The sequence below is a fragment of the Mustelus asterias genome, chromosome 16 (assembly GCF_964213995.1).
Source record: "Mustelus asterias chromosome 16, sMusAst1.hap1.1, whole genome shotgun sequence".
NCBI classification, from domain to species: Eukaryota; Metazoa; Chordata; class Chondrichthyes; order Carcharhiniformes; family Triakidae; genus Mustelus; species Mustelus asterias.
In genome coordinates, this window is record NC_135816.1 from 42,896,009 (window position 1) to 42,917,886 (window position 21,878).

General features: G+C 40.2%; 1 protein-coding gene across 4 annotated transcripts in view; it reads left to right on the top strand.

Moving 5' to 3' along the window:
* The window catches only part of LOC144505132 (protein phosphatase 3 catalytic subunit alpha-like), a 342,133-nt gene extending 320,496 nt beyond the window's left edge, over positions 1-21,637 (top strand). For 3 of the 4 annotated variants that reach the window (XM_078231023.1, XM_078231025.1, XM_078231022.1), the window contains one exon: positions 20,021-21,637. In XM_078231023.1, the coding sequence (XP_078087149.1) occupies positions 20,021-20,205 (185 nt within the window). In that variant the 3' untranslated portion in view covers positions 20,206-21,637. Of the gene's footprint in view, positions 1-18,606; positions 18,655-20,020 lie in introns of all 4 variants that reach the window. The other variant, XM_078231021.1, reaches the window with a different exon arrangement.
* The last annotated feature ends 241 nt before the right edge of the window (positions 21,638-21,878 follow it).

The following is a 21,878-nucleotide window of genomic DNA, read 5'->3' on the forward strand; positions in this document are numbered from 1 at the left end:
CACCTTCCACTTCGCATCACGGTTTTCCACTGTTGTATCAACTTCACCTTCTCTCTGATCAACAACACTGGAGGTGGGGAGAGAGATCCAGAGGTCACCAGACCTTAAGGGGAGGATGCCTCCAGTCAGAAGAGGCAACCCAACCCTGATATCAAACCCTTTTTTTCTGGCCTCCATCAGAGGATAACAGTTGGTTAAAAACATACATTGACATGGAAAATTCTCTTGATTTACATAAACTGCAAGTTCATGATAACTACTGGGGTTGGGAGGTCTTTAATATACGTATCTACTAATGATCTGTTGATAATTAAATAGTATTGAGAAAAAAAGTTTATTGCTGAAAAGAGAGACATGTTGCCAAAGCTTTTCATCTTGCACTCATCGGGACAAACACAAGAATGTCAAATTTCAAATGATGAAAACCATTTATAGTACAGGGGAAAAGTATGCTGCTTGTTTGTCAAATTGACTTTGATTGGAAACATCTTGTCCTTCCAACTGCTTAGCATGTGCTCAGCCATGTGATAAGAGAAAGCATTGGTTGGAGCATAAAGCTCCAAAACGGTATGGCTGGTGACTTCTTGATCTTTCAGAGGAAGTTAACTGTGTGCATGTTCATGACCATTCCAGCACGAATTATGGCAGCATTACATGCATGTGCATTGGACTTATTTTGGTTCCCGAAAGGCAACCTTAGCACCCGAACACTGAGTGTTATGAAGCCCAATTTAAAAGTCTAAATCAGCAATTATAAATTAGAATATTTAATTCAAAGTAAAATTAAATACAGAACATGAAATAAAGTGAGCCATCGAATCAATTTGAAAATGTGAAGGTTCATAGGAATTGGGCAATTTTATTTTCAATTTAGCAATTTCATGCTTTTCATTGGTGTCTATCTCAATGTAATTCTTTCATATTGCAAACTTCTCATTTTTGAATATGAATGTTGTTGAGTTGTAGAAGGTGCGTCATGGCTTTCCTGATACCTAAGTGACTGAATGCACTGAGGTACATTGCCCTGAGCCTCACAAAAACCATCAATTTTCCAAGTGAGCCTGATCAGAACTTATGTTACTCAGTCACATGTGTATGTGTATGTGTGTGCGCATGCGTGTGTGCAAGTTTACTGACCCTCCATCCCCCAGACTTGCACATAAAAGTTGGTGAGGCAATAGGAATGCTTGTTGTTTTACAACAGCCCAGTGTTGGGATGCCTTACTGAATAGCCTTGTCAAAAATCTACTCCATTGCTTAATAACATAGCATACATAAACATACAAAAACATCTTTATCTCTGCAAAACATAAGCTCACCCGAAGGTCAACCAACAACTAGTTTATTAAAATGACCCACGATCCAATAATTCTCATTATACTACATTTGATGTTTCCTGTGCAAATGAATTTAACAAAAGATTATGCCTCCCAATTTTGAGACCTTGAATTGTGTAATATGACTGGTTATCTGGCAGTTACTAAACTAGTTGCTCAGAGGCAAAAAGGATAAAAGTTTATAAGATGATCCAAGTATATGAAAATCTTTTGAACTCTTCAAAATATTGATTTTTTTCCCCGAAACTGACTTTGTGTTATAAAATGTTATTTGTTGCGATGAAAGGTTTAAAATTCTGACATAAACAAGAGTAATTATTTAGTTATGCAGCAGAAAATCCACGCACCATTATGCTGTTTCACAATGCAGCATTAGCATTGTGTAAAACAAACATATATTCCAGTTGACATTATATAAAAGAATATCAGTTTTAATTTCCCATATAAATTCAAAATGCTTTGATTTAATAAAGCAGACTTGTCCATCCCATGGGCAGCAAACCAGAGCAAACCCCCCCTAGCCCTACTATGTGGAGCCGGAGCCAGTTTTCAAAATGACAGTCAAACAGTTAAGTTGAAGTGAAAGATTCTGCAAGGAGGGAGAGGGTCAGAGAGGGGGTTGGTGTCCCGTGAAGAAGAGATTGGCTACTGGGACCCTGGGAAGGAGACGCTGTGGAGCCCGGGGTCAGAGGAGAGGGGTAGGGTTAGGGGAAAGAGGCTTGCTGGCACATGTGAAAGATTGTGTGTGTGTGTATGGTAAGCATGCGGAAATGAGTGAGTGCGTAGGAATGGATGAGCGTGTGTGTGTGTGTGGGAGTGAGCGTGTTGGTGCATTTCTCACACACCGGTCATTTTTATTAATAGCACTTTTCCTAATTTATTGCCTTAACATGCTGAGCACAAATGAAGCAATGTTGTTTTTTTAAATTCAGTTTAATGTTGTGCCAAATCTTATCTTTCTGCAATTTGTTTGTCAGCCCTGTGAATGAGAAAGAATGGAAATAAGATCCCCCCCAATCCCCCAAAAGGATTATTGCATTAAATACAGTTTGAATGTAAAATATGAGGACCAGAGACTGCAGAGTATGAGAGAACTATTGTAATCACCTCACATTTTTACTGAGTCTACCAAATAGATGTGTCTTACCAAGGATTGAAATTTAGAGTAAATAAAAGAATAGTTTTGACCCATGAAATCTAAAACCTATGAAGGTTGCTCTGCTACCGGCTTTGCTTTGTGAACAATGCCAATGTTAAATATCTGCCCCAAGATTCCTGTCTTTTCTTTAAAAGACACAAGCGCTGAATTCTGATTCACAAGTTTTGCATCGGCATAGATGTTGACCTGCTGTGGATCACAGTGTGGAGATGCCGGCGTTGGACTGGGGTAAGCACAGTAAGAAGTCTCATAACACCAGGTTAAAGTCCAACAGGTTTATTTGGTAGCAAATACCATAAGCTTTCGGAGCGCTGCCCCTTCGTCAGATGGAGTGGATATCTGTTCTCCAACAGTGCACAGACACAGAAATCAAGTTACAGAATACTAATTAGAATGCATTCTCATTAGTATTCTGTAACTTGATTTCTGTGTCTGTGCACTGTTGGAGAACAGATATCCACTCCATCTGACGAAGGGGCAGCGCTCCGAAAGCTTATGGTATTTGCTACCAAATAAACCTGGTGGATCACAGTGCCAGTGATGCTGTTCACTTTATTCAGACCAGCAGCATGAACAATTTCAAACTGCAGACTAAGTATTTGTTACTTCCATTGATTTCTGGTGCATAAAGGCAGCGTGTTGCAACTTGAGCCGGGTGCCAGGAGGAAATTGCTTCACACACAGCAGCACAATTCCTGAATTCATTTTCTTTCAAATGTAAAAGAGGATCTGATTTTATTGCAGTGAACTCTGAAATCTGACCATCAAAGACATGGAAGTTTGAAACAATTAAGCAAACAATGCATTTCTTGTTACTGCAGGTATTTCACTTTCTGTACTGTATGTGTTGTAAAATGTATTACAATTCCCGTAGAGACTGAGAATTTTCTTCATAAAAAAAATTCCCACCGACCTACAGAAAGGGCAGCACGATGACACTGCTGCCTTACAGTGTCAGGGACCTATGTTCGATTCCAGTCTTGGGTGACTCTCTGTTTGGAGTTCGCACGTTCTCCCTGTGCCTGGATAGGTTTCCTGTGGGTGCTCCAGTTTCCTCCCACAGTCCAAATATGTGCAGATTATGCGGATTGGCCTTAAGTGTCCAAAGACATGTGGGTTAGCCGTGGTAAATGTGTGGGGTTACGGGGTTAGGGTGAGGGGGTAAGCATGGGTGAGATGCTCTTTCGGAGAATTGGTGCAGACTCGATGGGCTGAATGGCCTCCTGCATTGTAGAGATTCTGTGGTTCCAAGAATCACATGACAAGATTTTGTGTTTTAAGGCCTTTAACAAGTCAACTAAGATCGATAATGACTATATTTTTCAAAGTAGGCAACTAATACACTAGACTACTGCATAGTATTTCTCCTTTAACTTCTTAACACAATGGAAACACACCATGTTTATAAAGTGATCTTTATGGATAACACTTTCCTGCAGGACTCATGGACCCTCGATTCCAATGGTCCGAAGCTCAACTGGGATTGGGTGCAAGTTGAGTAGCAGAGTGGTGGGGGGGTTGGGTCAATCAAGACAAGGAGGGACAATGTGGAAGGAGGGCTCTGCAAAGGCAGGGGTGGAGGTGCAGGAGGGTATGATGGCAGACAGAGATGCAAGGACGTGGATGAGGCTGACAAATGATGGAAGGCAGAGGGAAGATTGAGGAGAGGGAAGCTGGACCCCAACAAGGTTGCATGAAAAGCTCACAAACAAGGAGCTCAAAGGGATACCACAGCGTTTACAGTAAGGGTATGCACAAAGACTCCAGATGTGGTGGGTAGAGGTGTAAGTGGGGGCATGGGTGCTGACCACAGGTGATTCTGAAGGGAACTCACCTTTGCATAATTAATGAGGTTCCAAATGGAGAATCTGGTGTGGGATCCCACCATTCTGGCCAGTGGAAATGCTGTTGCTGGAGCCACCTGCCTAGTCTCACCTAGTCTCAAAAACAGAAAATTCTGCCCTCTGTCTTTCCTCCGAGGATTTCCAGGCTCCATTTTTGAAGAACTCACCTTGGAGCTCTCGCCACAGTTTGCTCCCATGAGCTTTCAACCAAGATTCTGGGTTTCAAACTCACATTCCATGATTACTTTCTCCTAGAATTCCGAGTATACTTCACCTTCCACACACAATTTCAGATCTTTGGTCATGCCAAGCAGAACATCGCTGCTTCAAAAGGCCCACAGTAAGGAATCACCAACTGCTGGCTGCCTCCTCGGAACTTCATGGCTCCTTTCAAGCCTACTTTGCCTCAAGTCTGCTCCCTGCAGCTCTTCCTTTAACTCGGAGCCTTTTTGTCTGCTCCTGTATTTTGACTCAATGGGATCTATTTCTGATTCCCTGCCTGTAACCTCTTTCTGTCCCACTCCTTGGTTTGGGACCTTATTGATTCAGGAACTTCTTCTTAGTTTGTGATCTTCTCTCTTCTCCTCACATCCTGCTCCTTATGACTGCTTCTCTGCAATGACACTCCACTTCAGGTCAACTGACTTGCAGTTTTGCACTGTTTCCTTTTTCTTCTGCATATGGCCTGAAGACAGTGAAATCAAGAAAATGTGCACGTGTGACCATTCTCCGGTCGGCGAATGCACAGAAGGCCCAAAAAATGTAAAAGAACGCAAACTGCACATGTGCAGGAGACCAGAGGCCTGCTGGGAACTGTAGTTCCTGGCCTCTGAACCACCGACCACCGACTGTGATTTAAAAGTATCTGTAGTTTGTTACACACTACTCTGCAGATTCAACATGTTTTGAGTTAACAAGAATGTGATTAACCATTCTTGGGCTCATTCAAATGGAAGGGTTAATAATCTTTCCTGAAAAATAAAACATTGATGGGTGCTTGTATTCTGAATCCAAGAAGAGGTGAAGGTTTTATTGGTAGAAAATGTTCTTATTAAGCCTATTTGCTTTGGACCTTAGGACATTCATAGGGTTAAAATGTGAATGCCTCAAATATCATCAATACCTATAACATTCATAGCTTCAGTCTGTCATTTCATTAAATAATATGCATTCTAAATTAAATGTCTCAATGGGATTATTAAATTGTATTTCTAATTAAACGAAAGTTACACCCATTTGCCTGTGGATACATGAATATTACAGAATATAATTTTCCTTCGCTTGTAAAGAATCCAACCTACTTGATTTATTTTTTATTTTGCACTTCAATTAGAGAGGAATAGTTGGCTGCATTGCAGCGAACTGGCCAGCAAAATGTTTAAATGCCATACTGATCTGGATATGTTATGAATAGCGCTTCCGCTGAATCAACCAACTTTCACTCTTTCCTGTTTCTATTATGAATGATTTGGAGCAAAAAAATACTGATTTTTTTTTTTTAATACATGTTTTATATTTGCTTGGTGTTTACTTAACAAAAGAGCTTGAAAATGCTTACAGTCTGTGTGAATATCAATCCTGCATTGTGAAATTAATTAAAGGTGAAATAAATATTGCTACTCTAAAAGTTAATTTACTTCCCTGCTGAGACTAGCTTCAAGAGACATTTAGAAAGTTATAATAATTTTATCTCTAGCATAGATAAGCCAGTACACTTAAAAATGCAATTTTTCACCATTGATACTTGATCAAAGATTTTGATGACCAGATCCACTGAGGGAGCTATTAAATCCTGCAAGCCTCAAGATTTAACTTACACAACTTGCAGTATGAAGTTGTTCAGACTGGGAAAATTAACTTTTAAAGCAAACAAGTACTTGTCCACCATTGATACCTGTTTAGCGTGATGTGGAGCAGGCAGAATGGGATTTTGCTATCAGTCCCATTCTCATCAGCCCACCAACAAAAAGAGATCTATGCATGTGCACAGCTCTACTTTCTTTCTAATTTAATTTTAATGTTTTGAGAGCATTGGCAGGAACACAAGCTCTTTCATCTCAATGAAAATTAGGGTTAAAAGTTCTCAGGACATTGAGTGGACCTGTTGGCAACTTTACAAGGAAATAAAGTTATGCTGTCTCCTACCTCTTCAGGGCAATTCACAACCAGATCACTGACTTCGCTTAAGATATATACTTTTGTTTTTTGTGTCAGTTTGCATTGAAAAGCATTACTGTGTTTATATGACACTTAGTAGTTTGTCAATATCTGTAACCTGTGACTGGGTTTAAAATATGTTTCTTTACTCGCAATTAGCTCAATTATTCTTCCATTGTGCTGATTCAGCAAAGACAAATATTTCCTATCATTTGTTTTAAATGATCATAACTGAGATTCAATAATCCATAATATATTTGAGAAATATGTGTTGCTACAATATAAAAGAATGATAGGCCTGTTAAACAGAATTGTTCTTTTTATACTGGTTAATATTGTTTTTTTAGTGTATGTTCGCCAATTATAATGCTGTGTTGCACGGATTTTTTTCTAATTAGCCTATGCATGCTTCTGTTAATTTTACTGACTTGTTACACTCTCTTCCCCTCCCTGCTAAGCTGTTTTTTGTCATAACTGTAATATTTTCTCCCTTTCTATTTCTCTGAACTGTTTCTCTCTGTTTTCTTCTGTCATCTCTTCCTTTAGAACAAACAGGTATTCTCTCTTTTCTGCTTCAATTTGTCACAGTCTCTTGTCTGTCCGGTTAACCATTCAGAATTTAAATTTGTAGTTTTCTCCATTGCAATTAGTATTCCATCATAAAAAGGGCTGAGTTCCCTCTCATTGAAAGTTTGAGGACAAGCAACAAACCGTTGAGTCCTTTGGTCACTGGTTCGGGAGCCGCAGAGGTGATGGCCGCGAAATTGGACAGGTCCCAAAAATGGGCATGGGTAGCGTGAAGTGGCATTACCCCATGCTCATTGCTTCTGATGCAGGCCACAGAAGCTTTGTGTTTATAAAAAAAAATTCATAGAATCCATACAATGCAGACAGAGGCCATTCGGTCCATTGAGCCTGCACCAACAACAATCCCATCCAGGCCTTATCCCCGTAACCTCACGTATTTACCCTGTTAATCCCCCTGACATTAAAGGTCAATTCAGCATGGCCAATCAACCTAACCTGCACATCTTTGGACTGTGGGAGGAAACCGGAGCACCTGGAGGAAACCAGGCACTGGAAGAACGTGCAAACTCGACACAGACAGTCAGCCGAAGCCGGAATTGAAACCGGGTCCCTGGCACTGTGAGGCAGCAGCGCAAACCACTGTACCTGCTGAGTTAAATGATTTGGCATGTAACCAGCATTAAAGGCGCTGTTGAGCAGAGGGTGAAAGTTGTGAGAGGCTAGCACAAGTTAGAACTAGCTTGCACTACGTAAGGCTGTCTGTATCTCTTAAAGTGCTTCATAGCTGCATCAGGTGATGAAAGTTGTGATTGTGACCTGGGAAAGACAGAAGAATGACAAAATACGGAGAGTGTAGGCTTTTCAAGATTATCTGAAGCTGAACTGGAGGACTTGGTTCTAGAGGGGAGGAAGAGGAGAGATGCCATCTATCCACAGAGGAACAGCAGACCTGCTAGAAAAACTATGCATAGGCAGTTGGACAATATACCTTTGGCAGCTAATGCCAGGAGTCTAGCAGCCAGGACATTAATACAGTGCCGCAGAAATTCAAATACTTCCTATGACTGGTCAAGGTCAGTGAATGCATTTTGAAATGCCACCAGCTGCACCTTTAGCCTCACAGACTGCGCAATGCTCCACACCCTCATCAATCACCTACCAGGGAAGGCAATGACCTAGTGATATTATCGCCAGGATATTAATCCAGAAACTCAGCTGATGTTCTGGGAACCCGGGTTCGAATTCCGCCATGGTAGATGGAATTAAGAATCTACTGATGACCATGAAACCATTGTCATTGTCGGAAAACCCATTTGGTTCACTAATGTCCTTTAGGGAGGGAAATCTGCCATCCTTACCCGGTCTGGCCTACATGTGACTCCAGAGCCATAGCAATGTGGTTGACTCTCAACTGCCCTTGAGCAACTAAGGATGGGCAATAAATGGCCAGCCGGCGATGCCCATGTCCCATGAAATGAATAAAAAAAAGAATCTTTATCGACCACAATTCATACCTAACATTCACTTCGCACTGCTACAAGTCTCACACTCGCATATCACAGCTTGTCTGCTTTTCAACCATGTTGCCAAACACATTGCACCACATTCATTGACGCGCTTCCCTCTCAAGGCACCACAGAACAGGGGGCAGCAGCACCTAACTGGCAAAGTTGTACATCCTTGTTCCAATGGAGCAGATACCAAGTCACTATTATAGAAGCGACCGTGACTGAGGGTGGAGCAAAAGCTGGGGCTGAAACCACTAAAAATGATGGAATCCTCATAACTGATCTTCCGTCTCATGTCATACCTGCCCCTCATCTTACAATCGTACCCTTGTGCCTTTCTCAAGTTAACCAAAAATTGCAACCTCGTCAGGCAGGGTCAGCAGGAAGACAGTGATGAAGAAGAAACACCATCACCCCCTTTCATACTGACAACCACCAGCTCAGACACCGACATTGCATACTTAAAAGAACAGCTTGGAGATGGGATCTGCATGTGGTGAGATATGGGGAAAGAGTGAGCTACATCCGGGGGTGGGGGAAGGGATTGTGCAGGTGTCAACTCATCAGAGAGAAGAGTCACTCACCAGTTATACTGCAGAACTCTGAATTGAGGACTCTGTTGTAGCAGGTTAATAAATACATTTTAATGCTTGGTGTGTTGACAAGCCTACCAGAAAGCCTGCAGTCAATTTCAAGGAGCATGGAGGAGTCTGGCATCAACTTAGCACAAGGCTCTGCACAGAATTTGGAGCCCATCTTTGCAGCATGGAAAGTGTGACCACTTCCATTCGCAAACTTGCAGATCCAGCCAAATTGCAGCAACTAACAGCTGACTTTTCTGCTTACATTGCAGCACAAGCAGAATCCACCCAAGATTTGAAAGCTCAGCTTGTTGCCACACAAGCATTGACTCCTCTCACATAAGTCTGGCTAACTGCCATGCAAGCTCATATCACAATTACAATTACCAATGTTCAAAGTGGCTTGCTCGCTGTCACAGCAGTCAGCGATCTGTCCTCCAACATATTCCTAAGATTGCTGAGGTACCTCCCTGGACGAGTGGCTACATGGAGCATGTTTGTCCTCTTAGGATGACAGCATTTTGTCCTCCCACCACTGTCACTTCACTTGCTGCTGTCTGACAGACAGACAAGATTGCTGCCACCAGTGCCAAGATGGTGCGTTCTGAAGCTGGGCCTTCCAGGGCGAGAACTGCTCATGTTCATGCAAGGCCATCTGCAGTCTGCCCCTTTGAATGTTATCAGCTGTGCTAGGGTAACACTATGTAGGAGCATTGGGAGAGACAAAGTCACATGGAATGCAGTGAATGCACAGGAGTGATTAGTTAATGTTTGTATGCCATATGGCATGGTTTGATAAATTTGGCTTGCAATGTTTATTTTGTGGTGGCTTTTAAAGTTTGAACTTTGACCTAGAGGAACTCAGTCAGTGACGTGAGAAGGTAAGGCATAGGACTCGTGGTGATTGGGGAATTGGGGTTGTGTTTACTGGCCTCATAGTAGTACGAGTCAATCACAACCCAGCCAGAAAGGTTAGTTGCCTCCTCCTCCTTTTACTTTGCTGTTCACCATATGGCTGGTGACATGGGCTGCAACCTCATGATGGCGACATTGTGCAACATGCAGAAGACACTTAGAGTCATCCAGACAGTGGAAGCATCTGTTAAGCTCCTCAATCGTCTGCTTTATCACATTTTGTGTGATGACATGGCTTTGATTGTACGAATGCTGGTGACATATGCATAGGTTGGTCACTGGAGTCAAGAACCATGTGGTCAGCTGATGATCCTTTGTCATCCAATAGCTACTCTCTGCTTTGCTTTGGTGGCTCAAATGCATGGTACAGAGGATTGCAACAGAATGAAGACTGCTGTCAGGATATCAGGCATTGACCAACATGATAGACTTGTCTGGGTAGAGGTGGTGGAAAACTTTGGTTGCAGTAAATCTTAGAGTTGACATGCAGCACTCACGAAGCTTTGTAAATCTACATGTTCACTCTGTTTGTTTCTCTCTGGCAAGAGAGACGTCAGTGCTCTCAGAATACAGAGCTTCAGTGATCCCCATTTTGAAACAGTGGACTGGGATATGTCGCAAATATCGCCTGTTCCAACCTGGAAGGAGCCAGATGCATAAAAGTTCCTGACCATAGTCACCTTCACAGCCATTGGTGCCATCTTCGCCCTACTCTGCGGTTGCAGTCATGGCTACAGTGGGTAGCAGATCTCAGAAGGAAGTCTTCACTGAAGCGGAGATATCTGACAAGTGGAAATTGAGGTAAGTTCGAGAATTGCTCCCTGGGCACATGTGGTCTCCCGCTAAGAGCCCTTCTCCCCTCCTACCCCGTCCTGTTCCAGCTCTTGTCCTGTTCTATGTATCTTCTTGTCATGCTCTCTGCCATGGTGTAGTCCAAGGCAGGTGCATGCTACTGGAGCATGTGTTTTGTCCAGAATTCCTGAAGTCAGAGGAAAGTCCTTCATTGTCTGTCACAGCACTCCCTGCAAACTTCAGCAAAGTTAAACAACTCTGAAAACCACCAAACGCCTCTACAATCAAAGCAACAACTAGTAGAACTCAATCAACTACCAACCTGGAGCCCTTTAAGGCAGGAAGAGAGATTGGTGGGGTGGGGGGGGCGAGGAGGTGGAGGTTCTTCCTACTGCAGAACACATATTCCACTGTGCAACATTAAGGGATGCTGTTAGCCACAGAATTGAGCTCCAAAATGGCAGCTCTGGTGTCACATGTTGATGTCACAACCCTCTTACCTCTGGGTCGACACACTCCCTGCAAACGTGTTAATGCCCTCACAAAAATGGCATCCAGCGAAGCTAGCATCAGAAGTGTGCACCGTGGATACCATTTTGGAGGCAAAATGGAACACACCTGGCCGAAAATAAAATGGGCATAAACAAGCCAAATTTCGCAGCCGATGAGTTTTGTCTGTTCTTGACTGAACCACTAGATGGTAACAGTGTGCAACAGTGAAATGTCTCATCTAATCACTTTCTGCAGTCTGCTATCAGATCTGTCAGCTGAACTTGGAAGGACAGGCTGCAGATGAGTCAGTGGCTTCCTTGTCCAGGCTCCCAACTGGTCAAAGAAATATGATGCTGGAAACACCAAGACAGTGAAACACACTGCCCACTTAATTATCATTCTATTTCATTATTATTTTACACACACCAAAATACAAATATTTGTATACTGCTGCAACTCCTGATTATTATACTGTAAAATCAGAACACCTTGCACCAAGGGAACAAAATATGCAAACATTCAGATGAATGATAGTAATTGTTACGTTCCTCACATATCTGTGGCTTTACTATATTACAAATGATATTTTCATGTGAATTCAGATTCATTTAAGGTTACTTTTATTTGTAGGATTACTCAGTGACTTAATGTGAGTATGCTTTTAATGTGTTGCAATTGTATTTATATTATTTGCAACATGAAATGTCTATCATTTGATTTTTTTTTCTCTGTTAAATGCAGCTTATCATATAATACAACAATAGATACAAAGTTTACTGCCGTTTCAGCGATGGCGAAAAAATTTCAGCAGTTAATAGTAGAATGATGCAAGTTATTTTGAATTGACTAAGGTTTACTAAAGGAACTGATTGCTTGTCATGGAAATGTGCAGATAGGAGGGTTAAGATAACAACTTACATTTCAATAAATGTTTTCAAAAGTTTTACTGCAACAATAGTATTTATTTTGATTCAAAACAATTTTAATCTGAATGTTCTCGTATTGTAGTTGGCAACTATAAATCTGCTTTTGTTTAATTTACTTACCTTGTGTTACAATCCCAGCTGATGCCACTACTGGACAGTCAGGTCCCAGAATGGAACCTGGCTCAATGGACCATAACTTTTACTTTTTTATTTAGAAACGTGGATGAACAAAGTCATAGGACCGCTGATTAACTTTTAACAAAAGAATAAACATTTATTAAGCAAGAAAAGATTAACTAGAACACACTACTCCCTCATTCCCGCTATATCTTTACAGGTATACAAAGATTTGTAAGGATTACACAAGTTATAAAGTATCTTAAATTCTAATGTTCTCAGTAAGTACACAGTCCGTGTAAGCCAATAGACAAAATGTGGTCAGACATCCCCCACACTCTAAAACCACGTTGCAAATGCCACCCAATATAACTTCTGTGGATTTCTCATCAAATCCCCCTTCCCCCAGATGCTTGTCACACAGTGAGCCAACTGGTCTCACTGGAACTCTGACTTCCACATGAGTGTTTCCAAACTCCATTAAAAATAACACGCCTTAGATTCTTCTCCCAAACAATGCTTTCTCTGTTTCCCCCCTCAGTTTCCTCTGCTCCAAGGAAAACAGCCCCAGGCTATCCAGCCTACCTTCATAACTGAAACTCTCAAGCCCAGGCAACATCCTGTTAAATCTCCTCTGCACCCTTTCCAGTGCTATCACATCCCTCCTACAATGTAGATTCCAGCACTGCACTCTAGCTGTGGCCTAACCCAACATTTTATACATTTCCACCATAACGCCCCTGCTCTTAAACTCCATGCCTTGACTAATAAAGGCAAGCACATCATATGCCTTCTTAACCATCTGTCCTGCTACCTTAAGGGGCCGGTGTACATGGTGCTTTGGTGCTTCCCAGTATCCTGCCATCATCATGTATTCCTTTGCCTTGTTTGTCCTGATCAAGTGCATCACCTCACGCTTATCTGCTTTTATTAACATTTCATATTTGCTTAATATTGTTGGGCAAGCGCCAAAAATCATTAGGGAGGGTACTTGCTATCTTTATATGAGTGAGTTTGCAGCTGTCACACCAACCGAGAGGATTCAGTCCTTATATTAGGCAAGTGTCATATTTACACCTAGATGAAGAATACAGTAGTTATACTAGCGAAGAGACAAATGGCCTTTACACCAGTAGAGTGTATGCAACACCAAAAGAGAAAATGCTGGAAAATCTCAGCAGGTCTGGCAGCATCTATAAGGAGAGAAAAGAGCTGACGTTTCGAGTCCAGATGACCCTTTGTCAAAGCACCCAACACCTCTCCCGTTACTCATGGCACCTTCCCATGCAATCGCAGAAGCTGTTACACCTGCCCCTTTGCCTCTTCTATGCTCACCATCCAAGGTCCAAAACATTCATTCCAGGTTAAGCAGCGTTTCACTTGCACCTTTTTCAATTTGGTCTATTGCATTCACTGCTCCCAATGTGGTCTCCTCTATATTGGAGAGACCAAGCGTAGACTGGGTGATCACTTTGCTGAGCACCTTCGGTCCGTGTGCAAATAGGACCCTGACCTTCCAGTTGCTTGCCATTTTAATGCACGATCCTGCTCCCATGCTCACATGTCCGTTTTTGGCCTGCTGCAATGTTTCAATGAAGCTCAACGCAAACTGGGGGAACAGCATCTCATCTTCTGGCTAGGCACTTTACAACCTTCCGGTCTCAACGTCGAATTCAACAACTTCAGATGATTTGCTCTACCCCACCTCGACCCCTTTGTTTTCATTCTATTTTATTTAATATTTTACTGTTCTCTACCTTTTATTTCTTTATTGTCTTTCTTCATTTTTCTTTCCCCCCCCCCCACTCTTTCCCCCTACTTTATCCCCCTTCCCTTATCTTTTCTCCCCCTTTGCTTCCCCTTTTCTAAATTTTACCTCTGTCCCATTCCCCCACTCCCCCGCCTCCCCACCCCCCAAACATCTTCATCTGTCACAGCTCATCCTCTCATTTTGGCTTCTCTGAAATTTGGCCATTCATACCCTTTATTCTCTCTATGGGCAGCCATTCGCAGTCTTTTCCTCTGGTTTCTGTGGCTATGACTCATCTTTCATTCCCTCACCCTGCAGTATAAATATCTCCCACTTTCTATGCCTTTTAGCTTTGACAAAGGGTCATCTGGACTCGAAACATCAGCTCTTCTCTCTCCTTACAGATGCTGCCAGACCTGCTGAGATTTTCCAGCATTTTCTCCTTTGGTTTCAGATTCCAGCATCCGCAGTAATTTGCTTTTATTATAGAGTGTGTGCGACACTTATGTAAACTGAGTCCAGGTGCTAGATCTTCTCATCTTAAATCAGGATGGAACGGAGGCGGGACAGCAAACACAAAATGGGACCAACAAGCTGTGTGCCGCTCTGCCACCTCCATTCACGATAATTTTCCCAAGTACAGGAGGAGAGCAGGGTGATGGATGGGAAAGTCAAATCACCCCCTTCATTAAATTGGGCAGATCCAGGTCATTTGAGGGTTCATTAAGAACTCATCTTCTGACCTCCCAAGATTTTCATGGAGGCACGCAGCTATTAGGAGCTCACCAATGCTGGTAGCTGGCAGCAACAAGGATGGTAGCACAAAACAGTTTAATGTAAAAAAAAAAGTGAATGTTTGGACAGAAAACTGATAAATTCTAATAAAAGTTTACTAATCAACCTTTCCCTACCCTATCCCAAGTCCCAGCTCTCGATTTTCCTTCGTGATCTTGAAGATGAAAATCCTCTTGTTTCTTCGAGAATGCACAGACCACAACCACAGCAATGGCTGCCAATTTGGGTCAGAAAGAGGCCCCTTCCTTGCTGTCCCACTTCCATTTCTGCCCTTTTGGACACTGATTGTACAGCAGAGCTATCTTTGGGGTCGATAAGACCCCAACTCCATGAAAAACATACGTTTTGGCTGGCGATGGAGGATGGTTCATGTCCTGGATTTAAACCTTCCACCTGGTTCACACTTTTAACAGGAAAATCTGCCCGGAGTACTTTTATCACCAGAATCTCTACAGCTGCAGCTAGGTTTCTATAGTTATTTTTGGTGGCTGGGTCTGGATGCTCAGATTGAAGAAAGAGTGGGACAGTGTTAATCTTATGCACCAATAAGAAATACACCATCATTATCTCCTTTACACTAAGGAGGACTAAGGAAATTTGGCATGTCCGCTACGACTCTCACCAACTTTTACAGATGCACCATAGAAAACATTCTTTCTGGTTGTATCACAGCTTGCTAAGGCTCCTGCTCTGTCCAAGACTGCAAGCAATGACAAAGGGTCATGAATGAAGCCCAGTCCATCACCCAAACCAGCCTCCCACCCATTGACTCTGTCTATGCTTCCCGCTGCCTTGGAAAAACAGCCAGCATAATCAAGGACCCCATGCACCCCAGACATACACTCTTCCACCTTCTTCTGTGGGGTAAAAAGCTACAAAAGTCTGAAGACACGTACCAACCGACCCAAGAATAGCTTCTTCCCTGCTGCCATGAGATTTTTGAATGGACCTACCCGCATTAAGCTGATCTTTCTCTACATCCTAGCTATGACTGCAACACTGCATTCTGCACTTTCTCCTTTCCTTCTCTATGTATGATATGCTTTGTCTGTATAGCACACAAGAAACAATACTTTTCACTGTATACTAATGCATGTAACAATAATTAATCAAATCAAATTACACTCTTAGGTGTGCTAACATTTGGGTCCCTACACTTACTTGTAATCACACCCTCCTGTCCCTGACCACTTACCAGATTTGAAGTACCTAGCCTAATAAGTGTGACATTCACCCGGAACAAAGTTTCTAGGTAACCCCCAACCCCTTCCACTGCCCTGATGAATCACAATATCCAAAGTTTAGGCTCCAGTTCAACTCGGAGCTGAAATTCCCAAGCTATAGGCATTTACTGCAGATGTGGTTGTGCTGAATCAGACTGGTGTCTACTAAATCCCCTCACGCTACAGCTGCAACTTATCACCAGCTTGACCATCTTTATTTTATTTGTATTTAACTAATTAGGTTTCAAGATTAGAATATCACTTAAGGATTATATTATGGAGTTCAACTCATTATACTATAAATTTAATATGATATTTATGCTTCCAATATGATTTTAAACTACTGACTCAGCTTAGAGGCAAAAAACCTAAATCTCACCAGTTGCCTAACTGAATATCTACTTAATGCCTTCGGGCTTTAGCTGTTAGGTCTCATTCTCTCTGGTTCCTTCTCTTGGATCACTCCCTTTTTTGTAAAAGGACATCACCACCTCCATCACTGCACCAAATTCCCCCACTTACCAAATTCCCAGATGTAAACACTTGGCCTCGCTACATTCAGTCTCCACTGCCATCTTCATGTGACTTACTCCATAAGAATAGAAAAATTCAGCTCATATTCTAACACCAATTTCTCATAATGATCTTTAAATATTTTTGTAACAAATAATATTTGTGGAACAAATATTGGCAGAAATCACTTTGGCCTAGATGTTCTATATTATTAGCTTCTAAATTAATGTGCATTAATTTAGCTGACGTGATAAAGCTAGTGAATTGAATAGCAAATAATATTATAAATGGAAAAATAGGTTTCTTAGTGTGGTGTTGCACATTGAAATTTACTTCTATACATGATTAAAAAGTCTATTTTAAGGAAGAACTGTTCTATGGTACTATAAAATTTTGGTAACCATACTTAGAATCTACATAACTAAACAAATAGGAAATACGAACCATATAGCTTAACTGATGCCATGATCATTGGATCACAAATTTCAAGAACTGAAACTATTTATTAACTTCTGTTCAGCAACTTTTGACTTCACGTCACACAAGTCGGCTGATTAGAAGTATAAATAGAAACTCTTAAAGGCATTGTTTCCTTTCTTACTGTTCTACAAATCCATGTTCCTTATAAATAGCAAGGTTGGGCAAAGATTTTATCTGATGACAATTGCTGATTAGATGAAAATTCAAAACCTCTGCCCACAGGGAATGAACCAAAGACTCCATTTATGATGATGTGAAAGTTTTTAAACAAAACTAATGCTCACAATATATTGATAGAGTTACACTTGTATTTTATTGCTTCTGTTAGCCAGTCACAGTTTTTAATATCAAGATGCACCCCAGTCCTTTCTCTCGTATAAAACTGCAGAATACTTTTATTCCCTTCTTGAGAGTTTCATCTAATTGCACAAATAAAAACAGAAATAGTTGAAATCTTAAACCTCCAGCCCATGCAGTCCACAATTGACCTTATTACCAAAACAAGGCAGTGAGTAGTGAACATGAAGGGGAAAATAGTATGGTGTTGCTTCTTGCTTCTTGACCAGGCACTAGAAGCTATTTTCTAACCGCAAGTATATCTTTTAATGTCAGTAGGGATATGATAGCGTTCTATTCATAGTACTTTTTCCAAAGCCATGGAATAAGGTATTGAAGGTGATTCTTTTAAAATGATGTAACATGTTTTTAGATCATGGTGTAGATAATTTTAGTTATTATGCAGTATAATGTGAAATTGATGTTCTGCATCAGAGCTTCTATTTGATGGAATGCATGATTACACTTAAGATAAACTGAATAGCATTGGCTTACCTATTGATAGTAATTCTACAGAATATGGAGAATTTACAGGGACTCAGATTTGGTATTAATTTTTCAAATATCAATTTTCAGTATTACTCACCTCTGAGATTGAGTTACAAATACTCCACATGATAACCAACCTGATGTATTTCCTCAAACAAATGTGCATGTGTACATGTATCAGACAAAATTAACATGATTACAGTACAATGTTTATATCTGTTTAAACACCTGGGGGAAAAAAAGTTTTGAATCTGAATAACGTCTGGTTTTACAGTATATATTCAATACATGCAAATAAACTTTACATTTATCTATAGTCAACCATCCTTTCTGCCATATGAACTGCCTAAAGGTCATTTTATGGTGTTGTTTCATAATACCATGCAAATCTGAAGTTATTCATTTTGTGATAATAAATTAAATTTTCATATCATTTAATCTGGCCATTGATTTTTTTTTCCATATCCCTTTATATGCACAAGAATTTGGCTATATTTTTGTTGAAACTGTTAATGCTTTCTTTTGAGTGTACTGTATATGCAACTGCCACTCCCACGCTGTGCTTCGTGGGGCTTCCTGTTTTCAACATGTTGGATATTTACTACACTGGAAACCCACTCAATTTTCTCATTCATTTTGCATGCAACCCTTCTCTTCTCTTCAGCTACTGTTGAGGCTATTGAGGCCATTGAGGGTGTTGAAACTCATGAAGGTAATATGGGGTATTTGCTCACTATTTGTTGTGATAGACTTTAGTGGTGTTGTTTTATTTTGCATACATTCTTCAGGTTCAAGAGCCATGGGCGTAAATAGGCTCCTTAATGCAGGAGAAGCAGGTCCACAATGTGAAAGAAAAGAGTTGATGTATTTGCAACATGCCAATACATTTTCAGTCTAACTCATCTCCTGTTGAAAAAGTAGGATAGTGAAATGTTTTCACTTTGCCATATTTACGCCTATGAAAGTAGAAAATGAGCTACACACCATAACCGAAGCACACACTGCAGCTTTAACAAACTCCATCATTTTTGTGTCTTGATCCTTTCCATTATTTAGCTGCAGTTGCACAGTTTGTTCTTGTTTACTTCTAAATTTAACAGAATAGTGCTGAGAAATACAGCTGAACAATTTGTACAGGTAGTCAAGTGTTCCTCTTTAAATATATGTTTCCAAGATACAAGAGCTAAAACAACAACTGTTGGCTAAGTGGTTGTCTGGTGACTAGTGATGTTTGTTGTACAAAGGAACAGCAAGTGCTCCTCAAACCCTTGCTGGTCGCAAGAGTTTGTTTACTTTTGATTTTAATTTCCTTTTGAAGATCTTGCAATTTTCCATGTTTTATGACATTAACCTTTGCCTGTCCCCATGAGATATTTTTTTCCTTTTAGTTTTACAACGATCCTAAATATTTTTTGTTCTAAATCCCCCGTTTCTTAAGCAGAAATTTCTCAGGACAGCCAAAGTGTTTTGTCATTTGTCATATATAGGACCTTTGTCTACATCTAGTTGCTAACAAAAACATTGCTAAGTTACAGAAGTATGCAGGAGTGACCTCTGCTACAGTAGGTATTTGAATGTTTGTGTCGGTTCTATGTTGTAGTTTCAATGTAGATAATGGATAGCTGGAAATAAAATCTATCTAAGGAAAAGTCTTCAGCTGATGGTATTTAGTAAAGAAATTCCATTGTTAAATTCTGCTTATAAAACAAATATGTTGTAAGCCACTGAAACGATGATAAAGATTAAAGTGATAGTTGCTGATTTGCAAAACAAAATGTAAGGTAAATCCTATTAAAATTCTACACAGATCTAGTGGTTGAATCTTCACTAGTGATGTGATGTCAGTGGAAGATATGTAAAAAAAACCCCAGAGAAATTGCCTTTCTATGGCAATCAGGAAAACCCCCTTCAGAAATCCAATGCCAAATTTGCTGCAGGAAGTGAAACTAAATACTGATCAGACAAGACTTCTATTTTTCTTAACATATATATGCTTGAACTAATATAATCAACAGGTTAATTTTTTTGTTTTTCTTTTTCTATTTCTTAACCTACACCAAACAATAATCCAATTCTAGCCATCCGAGGATTTACACCTCAGCATAAAATCAGTAGTTTTGAAGAAGCAAAAGGCCTGGACCGTATCAATGAGAGGATGCCTCCTCGAAGAGATGCAGTACCCAACACTGGCAGTGTTCATTCCACTGGGAAAATGAATGTGTCTGAGTCTAACGGGACAGATGACAACAGCAACATCCAGTGACCCGCTTTTAAGACTTTGACAGTTCTGCAGTTGTACTGTGTCAACTGTTTGGTGTTCCAGCCTCTCATATCCAAGACAGTGTACTGCTCATTCGGAAGCAAAGAGTTTGAATAAATTTATAAAAGAAAACACAAACCCCATAACTTCCACACAGAAAATTAGTGATAGAAAGCTGGAAACCTTGGCCATCTTGTTTAGAGGGACTGCCATCAGTGCTTATAGACAAGGTGAGACTCAATGCAGGTTATGTATTAAAGCGTGATCTGAGGCTGTTCAGTTGTTTACTTGTTTTCCCTAATGAAAGCAAGGATAGACATTTACAAAGGTCTCTTGTAAACTTGGGTAAATTGTTTCACATTGATACATCCAATGGTGCATTTGAGAAGTAGCACCACACATTTCAAAACTGTTAAAAAGTAAAAAATGTTTCATGCATAAATATAGTTATATGATTAATATAACTTAATTTAAAATAAAGGTTTTGCTACTAGTATTGAAATTCTGCAATTATATAAGTCTTAGAAAATCAAATTTGAAGTTGCAAAATGTTTTAAATGCCAAATACCAGATAATTCTGTTTTGTATAAAGACCCCCTGTCCGATTTCTGCGTATTTGGATGCTATCAGGTCTGTTTGATGGTAACCTACTATCCGATCATGTTGCTTGTAACTGGAATCTAAATTACTGGTATTTATCTTTTTGTTGCTAAGTTCTGACATAAAATAACTAGGTTTTGCTTGTCACTTGCCTGTAATGAACAGTTACAAATGGCACAGTATTTTTTGTAAAGTAATTAACGTGCACCACTATAGTGCCAGAAATAGGATTTGTACAGCATCTATAGAATGCATCTATGCATGTGGATAAGTTTCTTAACAATATGTGGAGCTATATTTGTGCTGTGTTTAAAAAAAATCCTGGCTGTGTTGTATTCTTACTTGCTTTCTCTCTGCAGAATTGGTAAAGCTTTTGAGTTATTGCAATTGATGTACAAACATTGCAGTTAATTTGACAGTTAAAATGATTTGTATTTTTTAAGTTCTCTGTATGTAAAGGAGTGGCTGATAGCACGAATGAGCATATTCAGTGAAACGTTGATTAGTCCAAAGCAACATGTTTGGCTGCCAATGCATGATAGCATGGGTATCAAAACTATTAAATTAATTAAGGCACAGTGTGGTGCCTCACTAAAAGTTAAATTAAGCATATTATCCATTTTCTTCCACTCTTTGTTGACTCTTGTTTTGTCAAAGCGTGAAAACCTTTTGAAGATTTTCATGGATATGATCTTGTAATTCCTCTTGTCATTTTCTCATCTGGAACTGAGATTTCATATTTAACTTGTTATTTGAAACACCAACATTGTAAGCATGCCCTCTGGAAACTCAGAAACACTTTTTTACTATTCAATAAAATGTGCATGAACTCATCAATTTCTTGAAGATACTGTTTTGTAAATTCATAAATAAAATTTTACTAACTGTTAGAATAGTAAGGAGGCAATTATGATTACAAAAGTAAACACTGTCCTATATTACATTACCACCTGTTAAACTCACTGCATATTAGAATACCATCAAACTGTCAACTGTAATCACATAATTCCATTCCAGAAAAGAGCAAGCTGTTAAACAATTGCAATTTCTAGCTGGAAGGCAATGACAGCATTGTT